General features: G+C 38.4%; 1 protein-coding gene across 3 annotated transcripts in view; it reads right to left on the bottom strand.

The window, feature by feature from the left end:
- Positions 1-221: 221 nt before the first annotated feature.
- sim1a (SIM bHLH transcription factor 1a) overlaps positions 222-13,654 on the bottom strand; it is a 13,912-nt gene continuing 479 nt past the window's right edge. For 2 of the 3 annotated variants that reach the window (XM_027148954.2, XM_047810671.1), the window contains exons 2-12: positions 13,016-13,613; positions 9,774-9,856; positions 9,195-9,284; positions 8,987-9,095; positions 8,756-8,841; positions 8,081-8,280; positions 7,600-7,706; positions 6,575-6,722; positions 2,413-2,578; positions 1,920-2,325; positions 222-1,763 (exon numbers count right to left, since the gene is read on the bottom strand). In XM_027148954.2, the coding sequence (XP_027004755.1) occupies positions 1,063-1,763; positions 1,920-2,325; positions 2,413-2,578; positions 6,575-6,722; positions 7,600-7,706; positions 8,081-8,280; positions 8,756-8,841; positions 8,987-9,095; positions 9,195-9,284; positions 9,774-9,856; positions 13,016-13,190 (2,271 nt within the window). In that variant the 5' untranslated portion in view covers positions 13,191-13,613 and the 3' untranslated portion in view covers positions 222-1,062. Of the gene's footprint in view, positions 1,764-1,919; positions 2,326-2,412; positions 2,579-6,574; positions 6,723-7,599; positions 7,707-8,080; positions 8,281-8,755; positions 8,842-8,986; positions 9,096-9,194; positions 9,285-9,773; positions 9,857-13,015; positions 13,614-13,654 lie in introns of those variants that run through there. The other variant, XM_047810672.1, reaches the window with a different exon arrangement.

The following is a 13,654-nucleotide window of genomic DNA, read 5'->3' as shown; positions in this document are numbered from 1 at the left end:
TTTCTCCCATCATGTCATGTGTGAGAAATATATTAAACTGAGGTCATTGGAACCGAAAAATTTAGCTATATTGCTAAAAAGTCAGAAGTTCACTGCACCTGCGATTCTCAGTCAACAGCCTCACTGACTAACAGAGCTCGGCTTAGCCTGGATTATACAAGAGTTTTGGAATATTTGTTTGTTGAAATCGAATGCTGGTACAAGACAAATACTCTGACACATCGAAACATTGATTTTTAATTCAGGATTTAAACAAAATGGTATATATTTCTTGAAAAAGTTTTACAAATGTTGCGGTCTTGTATAACTTTATGTCACATTATGGTAGCTAATATATCAAACCTGTGGCAGAAACCATTAATAAAAAAAAAAACAATTCATTACTTTAACCCTTTACTCAAAGGTCTGATTACTGTTAGACTTGGATACGATGTGTCAGATATTTGTCTGTACAATATATGTAATTTCTAATTTTTTTCAGCATATATGGAAGGTGGCTTGTATTAAAAACACTAATTCATTTGCTTGTGAAAAACAATGAATGGGACGTTAAATGGGAGCAAGAGCAAAATGTAAAAGGTCAAAAGTAACTTGTGTCACTCAAATCATCAGAAAATGATAGACAATTAGATCATTCAAACCATTGTATAACTTAAAAAATATAATTAAAAAAACATGAAAAATACTGATTGCAAATAAAAAACCCATTTTTTATGGAGATAATCACAACTTGTATTCATCAGTAACTAGGATTTTTGTCTTTTTCCTCATTGGGTCATAACTGTTTATAATATTAGTCTTTTTCCTTGACCAGTCACTTCCTTTTCCAAACTGTAGTTTAATTTGTGACATAAAACTCCTTAAACACTTACTCTTGTAAAATGCTTTTTTTTTAAATATCATTCATCTGATTCATCGGTATTTTAAATGCATGAATGTAGTTACCTTAATACAGAATCCTTCTAAGCAATGCAAATATAAACATAACCAATCTCAGAACAGGAAACTACAGAATTATTGGGTGTTTTGTCCCTTTTCAGAGACAGAGTCAGGGTCTGAGCGTCAGCTGCCATTGGAGATGATGACGGAGGTCCCTTTATGGCTGGTGGTTTGCTCAGCCTGCATGCGCAGGTGAGAGGTCATGTCGTAGTGGGAGGAGCTTGCACACCCTAGCGCGTATCCTCTGAAGCTGTCTGCCTCATAGAGGTGCTCCAGTGTGTAGCCGCTGAGTGAGTAGGCAGTGTGTTTGTCCAGATACTGGCGTGGATGAGAGGGGTAGAGTGCAGGAGTGGGAGAGACGGCGCAGGAGCCTGCAAGCCCCAGCTGTTGCTGTTGTTGCTGCTGTTGTGGCGATGAAAGCTCAGTTTGCAGGAAGTCTTTGGCTTTGGCCAACTGTTCAGAGTTGGGGCTGCTGAGACGAGACAGAGGGGTGGGGCTGGGGGCGGGGCTGATCACCTGAGCTGAACCCCGACACACAACACCCTGCAGCGCTGTCTGGGCAAACTCATTACTGAAGCAGGAGCTGGTGCTTTTACCTAGACCATTAGCAGGCCCTAGATTTCGTTCAGTACCACTCTTCCTCAGCTGCAGCCTGTTTTCCTCCTCTTTTATCATCTGCTGTGTGGCCCGAATCAGTGTCTCAATCTTACTGGGCTCCTGTGGGCTAGAGCGAAAGTGCTCAATTCGGTATCGGTCACCTGAGTCACTGGCTGAGCCAGCATCAGGAGAGCTGACCGTGCTGTCCTCATCCCAGTGGCCTCTCACTGCAAACAAGAGTCAAAGAAAGACACCAGAGGCAAAGCATTAGACCAGAAGTCTTTAATTTTATCCACACAGTGTTGATATGACTAAAACTATTCATCCTTCAGTTGTATTCACAGCCCCTGATTGCATCATACAGTACTGAAAGTGACACTTACCATGTAGGCTGTGGATGGAGGTGATGTGGGGCATCGCACACTCATACCCATCTCCATTCTCAGGTGGGGATTTGGGTAGAGGCAGGAGAGAGCGGGCGGCGCCCCACCACGCCTCACGCCCAGTCTGTGGAGTACCCAGGAAGTACCTGCCAGCTTCACAGCGGCCACGCTCACAGGCTTGAGAATGACTGTGACCTTGATGATCACTGGATGTGTGATGCTCCTCAGACAGAGGCAGGCTGTAGCACAGAGGGCGGGGCTCTGGGAACTGGCGGTACACACACGATGCATCCATGCTTTCACTTTGATCTAATAGCTGTGGGGAGGCAGAATCAGTCAGAGGACTCCCACCCCATGGGCTGCTGTCCTGATCAGATTCAGAGCGCTCAGTGTGGAATCCTGTGTACTGCATAAAAACACAAATATCCATCAATCACTTTCTCTAAAATGAACGGAGGAACAGGTATTCAGCTTATTAAAAGAACACACTCACGTGTGGGTATGGAGAGAGGCGTGTTTTGGGTTTGGTACGAGACACCCTGCTTTTACTCGCCTTCCTGTTGTCACTGACCGGGTTGGATGGGCTACTGTAGGTGAAAGATGGTTTGTTGGATGCCGCTTGGTCTAAGGACAGCTGTAGGCCTTTATACTCAGTTTCCCTGTTGAGAAAAATCTAAAGCTGAAGTTACAGCTGAAGTCCAACAGGTATTGCACTCAGCAGGCTTTAAATCAATACTTTCATTACCCAAAGACAAGCTCTCTAGCGAATTGGTGTGAGGCTGTTTGTATAAGTGTGTCTCTGGTGTGTTTGTGTACTAGGGCTTTTTATTTCAACTCTCCCAATGCTGTAAATACAAGCTAACATCTGTTTGGTAATTAAGATGCAATTGCTCATTTAGAAGAGCCCAACGTGAAAGTGTTTGTGTGTGTGTGTGCAGAAGAGAAACAGTGTGTATACGTAAGAAAGGAGGAGGTACAGTTGGAAACCATTGTTTCTCCTGCAGATTGGAGCAAGGCTTTTACAAACACACGACAGAGGGGAAGCGTTTCAGTTCAAATACGCAGTGAGATTAAGAGCTATGTCTGACTAAACCAAGCTCACACGCAGATCCTGCATGAGGAAATGGAAATTGATTTCTGAGTAAAGTGCGGTATGGATTTTTCTTCCCTATGATGATTCAACTTTCAAAACCAAGAAAACTGTCTGGAGAGTCCAGAAAAAGATCAGCCAAAACGTCAGCCAAAGATCAAACCATAAAGAAACACACACACACACACACACACACACACACACACACACACACACACACACACACACACACACACACACACACATTCTTATTGAATGATGTTAATCTGAGTTAAGAGTCATTGGGCAAGCAGGAATCTATAACTGTGGTTACAGGTTGTGGACAGAAGCCAAAACAAGCAGAAGGTGATGCAATGAGCTGAGCAGAGACCCGGCAGTGTCATTTTAGTTATTGCTTACTTACTTACTCACACACACACGCACACACACACACACACACACACACACACACACACACACACACACACACACACACACACACACACACACACACACACACACACACACACACACACACACCCCTCAGAAGTCCTTCCACTGAAATAATTGCATTAATTCATTCGTCTGTATAATCTCTTAATTCAGTAGCCAAAAGGAAACCTGTTAGCTCTATTATTGCTTTCAATAAGCTATGGACAAAGTATTTCCTCATAGGGACAAACTAAGTGCCCTCACAATAGAAAAAATGTCAGATATTCCTGTCCTTGTGCAGACATTTGGACATGTGCCCACCACCATGTACACACCAAAGACACATATATATGTATACTACTTATATTTACTATCCTTGTAAGGAGTGTCATAATTCTTAATTATTAGTGTAACAAATATTCCAGGCCTAGAAATATTATTGAAAAAAAAAACTACTGCATTTTCTGAAAAAATAAATAATTGTATAAGGATTGTGTGATTATGAAGACACTAAAACCATCACACACACACACACACACACACACACACACACACACACACACACACACACACACAGACACACACACACACACACACACACACACACACACACACACACACAGACACACAGACACACACACACACACACACACACACACACAGACACACAGACACACACACACACACACACACACAGACACACAGACACACACACACACACACACACACACACAGACACACAGACACACACACACACACACACACACACACAGACACACACAGACACACACACACAGACACACACACACACACACACACACACACACACACACACAGACACACACACACACACACACACACACACACACACACACACACACACACACACACACACACACATTTTGTGTGCAGTGAACAGGCAGACATTCTGATAAGCTAGGATAAGGGGCCAGACATATTCACCTGCTTCTGTTGTGAACAAAGATTAGCTTCGCAATTATGAGACAACACACACACATAAACATGCGCACACTCACATGTACCCGCACACACATTAATACACACAAGGCAGGGTCAAACAGAGTGCAGGTCTCAGTACCTACATTTACTTTTTTAAATTATAAGAGCACTGATCTGTGGCTCAAACACACCGCTGGCATAACAGGGAGGAACTGAACTCAACAACACACTTAGCAAGCTGTGTGCTATAAACACTCATCATCTTTACAGCCTATTAATTAAGGCTCATAAACACTTCTTTTTATGACTTTGAGCTTAGGGAGCTGCGTGAAGCTGATCTCAGCTTCACATTAGCATGAGCACGCGGCACCTCTTTTGCGTAATGGACGCTTTTATGGAGCCGAATCATTCACATCTGCAACAGGCAGTCTAAATGAGAGCTAAAGCACGGATGTCAGGTGATAGCAATGATTCCACATGACTTTCTAGATGTGCATAGAAACACAAAACCTCATTTGAGTCATCTGTGCAGCTCTCACTCCCAGCCCCAACATGACGGATGGCTTCTCAACCAGAGTCGCTTCATTCTTTAGTGAGAGTTCCGGAGAAATAGTGATAATGCATCCGAATGCATGACAAATAAATCAGGCTAGAATCAGCCACCCATATAATTCATGTAGTGAACAGAGCCACAGCTGAGAGTGTTGTTTCCACACAGATTTCCCACCTGATAGAAGAGCACTACAGCAGCCATGACCCGTGGCCATTTAAAAAGATCACTAACAGCTCACATATATATATATATATATATAATAAGCAGTGCATTTATAGTGAATTATAAAACATTTGCTATGCTTTGAAATGATATCTGACAGCACAGCACAAAAACTGAGTACGTAGGAAATGACCAGTATTTAGCTCCATTATTTTTATAAAATATGTAATTTGTTTGTAATTATATTTTGAATGATTGCAGCTTATGTGTTTATTTTTTTAATCTCCCAGTGTAGTAAGCCTTTTTCCTTTCACACAACAGTAGCACTAACCTCCAGGGTAAAGACCAGTACACCTTCTCCGATGTGTATAAACGTGCCTCTGCATACTAATTTCTGCTTCTCATGCCACCGTGAGCATGGAAGGTTGCACAAGCAGAATGACATGGACAAAACGGAAGTGCCCATTTACGGTACTCGACAGGTGCACGCTGTGCAATTTTTTTAAGCTACAGACATGTTTCAGAGCGGTGCACAGTGCGATTAGCTGAGAAGAAGCAAGAGCACGTCTGAGGTTACTGGGGTCAGCATCGCTTTCACCATACATGGGTGTAATTGTAGGAGTTAGCTGTGAGAACAGGATAGTAGAGCACTAGGCTTATCAAATAAATAAGACACCAGTAAATCCATAAACCTTAAAAGAAACCTTTTCCTTATTGTCATAAAATATTTTAATATTTTAATAATATGTTTGATTATTTCTTTATTACTTAATTATTGGCTGTGTACATGACCGGTTTTTCTTTTGCTTGTTTTTTTGTTGTTGTTGTTGTTGTTGTTTTTTCCCAAAATAAATGATATTCCTAAATATTTTATTGAAATGACATTTTTACCTTCTAAATTATGCACATGTAGTGATTTGTATGTGTAAAATGTATGTATTTGATAAATATTTTCAAATTCAGGTGTAGATGTTTTATTATCCTTGCTAGGCATACGGTTAACGTGTGAACAGTGATTAAAGTGACATGTAGCAGATAAAATCAGTAAAGCTGTCAGGTTTATTTAACATGCTGATCACAAGTTAACATCACACCCTAATTAAATTTATATTCAGAAGTCTAAAATCATGCAACACATATATGCTATCATAATAGCCTATCATCTAACAAAAAAAAAAATCACTTCATCTTTCTGACTTTAATAATTACATATAGACAGCAGCTAGTTATACTTTAACTGCAAGAATATATATTTTTTTATTGAATTCCTCACAACCACATAAATAGTGAACCGTAGTACACGAAATTGAAGATGCATTATATGCATGTCAACCTGAATGACATCTTTATAATGAAAGCAAATAACCTCTCGTGATAGCTTTATAAATAGGGTTCAGATCAGAAAAGCTGATAGACGTTTGTCTTAATGTTTTATGTGATGAAAATAGAAAAAAATGAATAAATAATTTGCATACTTACGTGAGGACATAGTTCACACTGACAATACAGTGAGGTCTGGAGGATCTGCTGTTGTGCACAATGGTTGCATAGCTCTGCACCCACACCCAGCCGCCTTCCTTAGCCAAAAACCTGTAGTACTTTGTAGTGACCTGACCCTTCACCAACACTGCAGATATACAGCAAGAAACAGAGAGAAACAGATCTCACATCAGGGGGATTTAGATGTCTATTAACCTGCTAATCTTAGAACGAGAAAAAAAAACATTACTGAACCATTTATATATTGCTGGAAATCCTGAGCTTTAACATAATTTCAGTGTTGGATAATCTACGTCACCGTCACCCCCATCCCCACATCCCCACCTTCCCCATCACTATGCATTCATTCTCTACATTTAATCAGCAGTAATTGATGATGAACTGTGATTAAAACACAAACACACTTTTTACAGCTGTGTTTATTGTATTAACCATCATCGCATTATGTGAATAAAATAACAACATTAGTCAACTTACAGTTGAATAAATTACATGCTTAATTAGGTTTAATATACAAATGTAAAACAGTACTTTTATACACATGTACATTCTGTATAGACAATAAGCTTGTGCTTATCTGCCTGATATGAACCGTATTAAAGTTAAAGATAAAATGTGAAACGATACACAGAAAACTGTAATTTGAACTCCATAATGACACTTTTTCAATTAGACTAGTTTTTTAAAATCAAGTTGTTTTTTGTTTTTGTTTTTTTATGTCTTAAAAATATGTTCTGGAAATAAATTAGCTATGAAAATAAAGTTCACTATATTGATAATCAGTGTGTTAATTATGATTCATCTAATGTATGGATTTAGAATATATTTATAACTCTGTCTTCATGCTATATACTGTAAGTGTAAAGCATTAACATTAATTGAAAGTGAAGTGCTGTGTTCATTATAAGTAATCGTGTTGTGATTATTCCTGTGGCTGCAGTGTGACTGGCCATGTCAGGGGAAGAAGGTAACCAGAGGAATGAGCAAAAACAAAGCTAACTCACACAAGTGGTGTGCACAGCGTAGGTGAAAGGTGTCACAGCTGTGGACGTGATGGTAAAGAGTCTTCTCTATTAAATCCTGTGGCTCATAGCCAGTAAGCTCTGCCACCCTGGCAAACCAACATGGAGAAGAATAATTACATTGCCAATGTGCACACAAACACCTGTGTACACACAGCCGCCTACACACGCACACAAATACACAAAAAATATTTGGACAAATATAAACCTAACATGCAAACATGCATGTTGCACAAAATAACAGGTGCATATGCATGTTCAAGATGGAACATGAATATACAAACACCGCTTCACACACCAACAAACAAACTCTCTCACACACACACGTGCACACACACATGCACACACACATGCACACACATAACTATTAACTATTATTTGACACCAATGTGCCTATCAACAGTAAATTCTTTGTGTAGAGCTACACAATCCATCCTACAGAGAGAATGAGGATGCAGACTACCTGGAGTCAAGGAAGATGAGCTTCATGTCCAGGCTGGCTCTGAACATGAACATGTTGCTGTGGAGCTTGATTTCCGTCACTGCACTTGGAGGCAGTGAGTGACCCACGGCAACCAGACCAACGTTCTGATAGCAGCCGTCAAACAGTGACATGTCTAAACTGTACTGCCGGATTTTTAGGTAGCCGCTGCAATGAATCACCTTTACGAAAAAAAAAACAGGGGAAAAATACAAATATGATCACACAGATACATGAAAACAAAAAGTCTCATGTTCACCTATATATGTTATTTGTATAATATTTCAAAAGCATTAAGTGTTATTCACAGTTAAGGCCTTAAGCAATATTAACTGGAAAGAAAGAAAGAAAGAAAGAAAGAAAGAAAGAAAGAAAGAAAGAAAGAAAGAAAGAAAGAAAGAAAGAAAGAAAGAAAGAAAGAAAGAAAGAAAGAAAGAAAGAAAGAAAGAAAGAAAGAAAGAAAGAAAGAAAGAAAGAAAGAAAGAAAGAGCGTATGGTATTAAAGGGATTTTATTTTTTTAATTTAAAAAATTATACAATTCAACAGGAATTTTGTACAAAAATTAATTACTATTTTAACATCTCCAGTACACAGGTTTTGCAAGGTGTAATAAAATCCGATCAAATTATCTAACGGTTAGATTAGTATATTCTAACCTTATAGCCGCCGCACGTCAATCCTGCGTTTCTTTTGGCCAGGACGCATTTCATTCTCAAAAAGAAAGAGCGCTCCATCTCATACTCTAAATATAAACAGAAGAGGAATAAAAAGGATAAATTAGAAAAGGTATATATGTTTGTGCAGTATGTGTGTGTGTGTGTGTGTGTGTGTGTGTGTGTGTGTGTGTGTGTGTGTGTGTGTGTGTGTGTGTGTGTGTGTGTGTGTACCCTGGACGAAGTGAGAATGGTAAGGCTGGTGCGCTGTGAGCACTGCGGTCATCTCATCATGATCAGCAGGGTGGATGTACTCATAAATACTGTTCCCCGTCAGCTCTACCTGTTAAAATGAACCTCTGTCATCCTGCTCAAACACGCGTTCAGCTACAAGAACACAGACAGGAAAAACCTACAGACAGTATGGTACCATGCACTTTACCTGGGACAGGCCTAAATGTACAGAAGCAGTCTCAGAAATGTACATGATCTTCCCATCCGGGGCGACTACAAAAATAAACCCGTCCAAAGTCTGAAAAACAAATAGTTATAAATAGTACACATGTATATATATGAAAATGCACACGCCTATAATTAGATTTATTCCTTGTCCAATACGTAAACCAACAAAACACCGTCTGATGAAATGTCTGATTTAATTCCTAGGGGGAATCTTTCGGTTTCGCTTAGAATATAAAATCATCATGATCACTGAACACGTGTTTACGTTTATTCACAAAACCGATAAATGTTGTAACCTCTGAATTTCCCGCATCTCGTGTATTCAGGTTAAACAACACGGTTCCATTCGCGCTTCTCCTACTGAGGCTCATATATAACATTATAGTGGCAAATGCAAATGTGCCAAATGTGCATAGCATCATTATCTGTTACACCACAAATACCAAATTATTCAACAGGTATTATTATTATTATTATTATTATTATTATTATTATTATTATTATTATGTCGGTAATTCATTAATAGCTATTAACATTAGGTGTATGAATGTAATCCTACCTGTAGTAAATGTGATCCGAGCTCACGGCCCACATTGTCCAGAGAACTGGCTCTGCTCACGTGGCCCCAGGATTCCCCCAAACCTGCACAATAAATGCAATACATTTTAGATCATATCGGCCCGTGTATTATTATTATTATTATTATTATTATTATTATTATTGATAAAAAAATATTGTTATTGTTGATCTTAGGCGATCGAATTAAATAAAAATAAAAAATACATTTATCCCTTTTTTCTACATTGACCAATTTTTTTTAAAAAGCCGTGTCATTAATGAATAAGAGAAAGTGAGTACATTTGGAAGTAAACATGCAGTACAGCTGTCAGTGTTATGCAGATGCAGTGAGAGGACAGAGCATGCTAAGAGAAGTGCGGAGGTGCAGTCTGTTCTCAGCCCCGACGCAATCCCCTATTGAAATGCAAATTTGCGAAAACAAACAAGGATCACAGCAAAGCTCCGATTCCCATTTTAATATTAACCAAATATACACTTCGGGTTTACACAACAGAAACAATCAAATCATTGCTGAAGCACAAATCAAACACAGACGGCCTGCACATCCTCATTCACCTCTAAACTGTGTATGACTATCCTGAAATATCCAGTACTGCTTCAGTACTATACAACACTTCAGCTCATCTGCTAATGTACAAACTTTAACATGTCCTCTTTAAAATTTCCGTTTAACAGATAATAATAATAATAATAATAATAATAATAATAATAATAATAATAATAATAATAATAATAAAATCAGAAGAACACTTGAATAAAATAATTTCTGGATATCACGTGATTTTCGAGTTATGATTTTTTTCACAACAAACAGCTCGTGAATTTGTGGACTTCATGCGTCAAAGCTTTGAAGGTTTATTTTTACGTTTGACCTTCTGCAAGGGAAAGAAAAACTAACGTGTTTAAGATAATCACAAAACGAACTCTGTTAGGCAGAAGAAATGAGATCTCTGTACTCGCGACATGAAGAGTTTGTACTGAAGCTAAAAGCGGCTTTCAAACAAAAAGCTCTCGTTTGTGCTGAGAAATAAAAATAATCCACTGAAGCGCTCCACAAGAAACCTTTCAATTGCTTCTAGGGTGAGAAAATCACCTCCATCTTTTCAGAATTACAGACTCGACTGGAGACTTTCCAACGGTATCCAAATCGCCTAATGCCAAGCTGGATAAAACACATGTCTACTTTTACCAATAAACCGCTTAGGGATAGATGCACAAATGTCTTGATTTTTACTAGCAAATGTAGTAGTAATAATAATAATAATAATAATAATAATAATAATAATAATAATAATAATAATAATAATAATAATAATAATAATTTCTTCTTCTTCTTCTTCTTCTTCTTCTTCTTCTTCTTATTATTATTATTATTATTATTATTAATATTATTATTATCATTATTTGTAGTAGTATTATTCTAGTCCACATCATAATGATACTAGAAAAGTGTAATATATAAAAAATATTGAAAGGTATTTTTTCTTGTTGTTTATTTACATCAGGGAAATACTGGAGATGAAAGGTAAAAAAGGTTGTCATTCCCACACCAGACCGAAAATAACGCGCGTCAGAAACACTCCAACATTCGGTATTTTTTAAATAAAATGTGATGTTCTTCGACAACACAGAACGTTGTTGCTCAGGCTACTAGCAGTGTGCTATTACACTGACCCCGAGGTGAGCAAACACAAAGTACAACGAGGAGGAAGAGGAGGAAGAGGATGGGAAGAAAGTGATGGCTAAAATACATGCAGTGTTTCTTGTGTTTGTCCCCAGCCGAGTGCGCCACTGATAAAGCTCTGGAGGACAACAGCTCTCACTCTGGCCTGTCAATGTTCACAAATATTAAATGGCTTTATTTATAATCCCGATTTATTGTTTTCAACAAACACTATATCCGTGTAGGTATTGTACTGATATAACTCTCTGCTCAGGACAAACCTGTGACATTCTCAAAGTCTGCTTTCATAACAAAAATATCAACAACCCTTTTATATTATATTATATTATATTATATTATATTATATTATATATTAATATTTGATACATTTTATATTCTTGTCTAATTTTTATACTATGCATGTATATAGATCGACCGTGTGTTTTAATAATAAATTAGACAATGAATAATGTGTATTATAATCGCTAGTGAAATACTTTTAGACCAGATATTAAAGGTCCTGCACGAGCTTAGGCTGTCAACAACATGAACCGTGAAGAAAGACTGAGGTTTGCATTGTAGAAGCTCATTTCCTAAACGTTGGCTGTATAAAGCTGATGATGGAGAATATCCATGCAGAACCTCAGGATAAATGATCGCTTCAAGTCCTCATGTTCTTAGCAACTCCACCCGCATGTGAAAGTATTAAGGGTCAACATCAACCCTGACGTCTCGACATTTCCCCACTAGAGCCACTATCAAAAGCCTCACAGCTAACGTTTCACTTTGATATGCGACTCCTGAAAGCAGGAGTGCTGTGAGGGACTGGCCCGAACACTTCGCCACTTTTTTACATCCTCACGGCCAGGTTTATACAGGTCTCAAGCCTGTGGCTGGCGCTGGAAGCGTTATGCACAGCGGCATGTGCTGGAGAAGATCAGCGCTAATTGGCGCGGCGCTCCTTCACTCACGGCCCAGAGCTGAGAGAGAAGTTTGACTAATCCCCTTTAGCGTCTCCACGCCTGCCTGACTCTGAAAACACTACATCTATATACATACAAAACCAGCACAGACACTTATTTAAAGCACAAAACGTAACCCATGTATAACCTAGAGGGAATAATAATAATAATAATAATAATAATAATAATAATAATAATAATAATAAATAATAATAATAATAATAATAGTAATTAAAGCCCGCTTTTATTATACAAAAAAATGTGGTGCTGCTATAATGTATTATAATTAAATTACCACTACAAGAAAGCAATAAGATATATATTTTATATGTCTATATTTTGAACAAATTATCCACCAAAATTAAGAATTTAATAAGATTTGATTTAAAGAAAAGACTACAACAAATCAATAAAAATAAATAATAAATAAACTTAGCTGAGAAATAATTATCTCATAATAATAATAATAATAATAATAATAATAATAATAATAATAATAATAATAATAATAATAATAATAATAATAAAGTGCAGTAAAATAACAGCAACAGCAAGGTAACAGTTTAAGGTGAAGTTTGATGCTTATTATTGTCTGACCTTCAGGAAACACCAGTCTCATTTTCAGGTAGCTGGTGGTCAGGCGGATGATGGACGCTTTATCGAGCTGAGATGTGATGGCGGAGGGCAGCGGCAGAAGCTTAGCCAGCTCATAAAACTCACTGTTCTCCTTCTCCCTCCGAGTCCGGGCCGCATTTTTCGACTTCTCTTTCATTATTTTCAGAGCTGCACGGTGCTCGGCACCCCGCCAGTGTTTGGGTCGCGCTTCAGGGAACCAATAGCAAAAATATATCTATATCTGTATCTATATCTATGTATAATCACACACGCACACACCACACACGCGCTTTGACTTTAGCGGAGTTTCACCATCATCAGATCACTTGTACACGAAGCCTGCAGATCAGATGGCCTTCTCTCACATGCAGCGCGTCAGTCGCACACATTCCTCAACGTTTCCCAAAAACTGTGCAGTGTCTTAGAAGCGTAACAAAACGACACTGAGACTTCATAGTGAATAAAAAGAGCGCGAGCTTTGCTGAGGTTTATCCGTATTGAACAGCTTGTTGAATCCACTGGGGATCCCTGCACTTCTTCATACAGAAATAACATCCATAATGAAAGCCGAGACAAGTCCCTGAAACAACACAATCACAGCACTGTTATTAAAATGGGCTT

This window comes from Tachysurus fulvidraco, chromosome 3 (assembly GCF_022655615.1).
Source record: "Tachysurus fulvidraco isolate hzauxx_2018 chromosome 3, HZAU_PFXX_2.0, whole genome shotgun sequence".
NCBI classification, from domain to species: Eukaryota; Metazoa; Chordata; class Actinopteri; order Siluriformes; family Bagridae; genus Tachysurus; species Tachysurus fulvidraco.
Note: the sequence above shows the minus strand (reverse complement) of the source record. Positions and strands in the feature narration are given on the sequence as shown.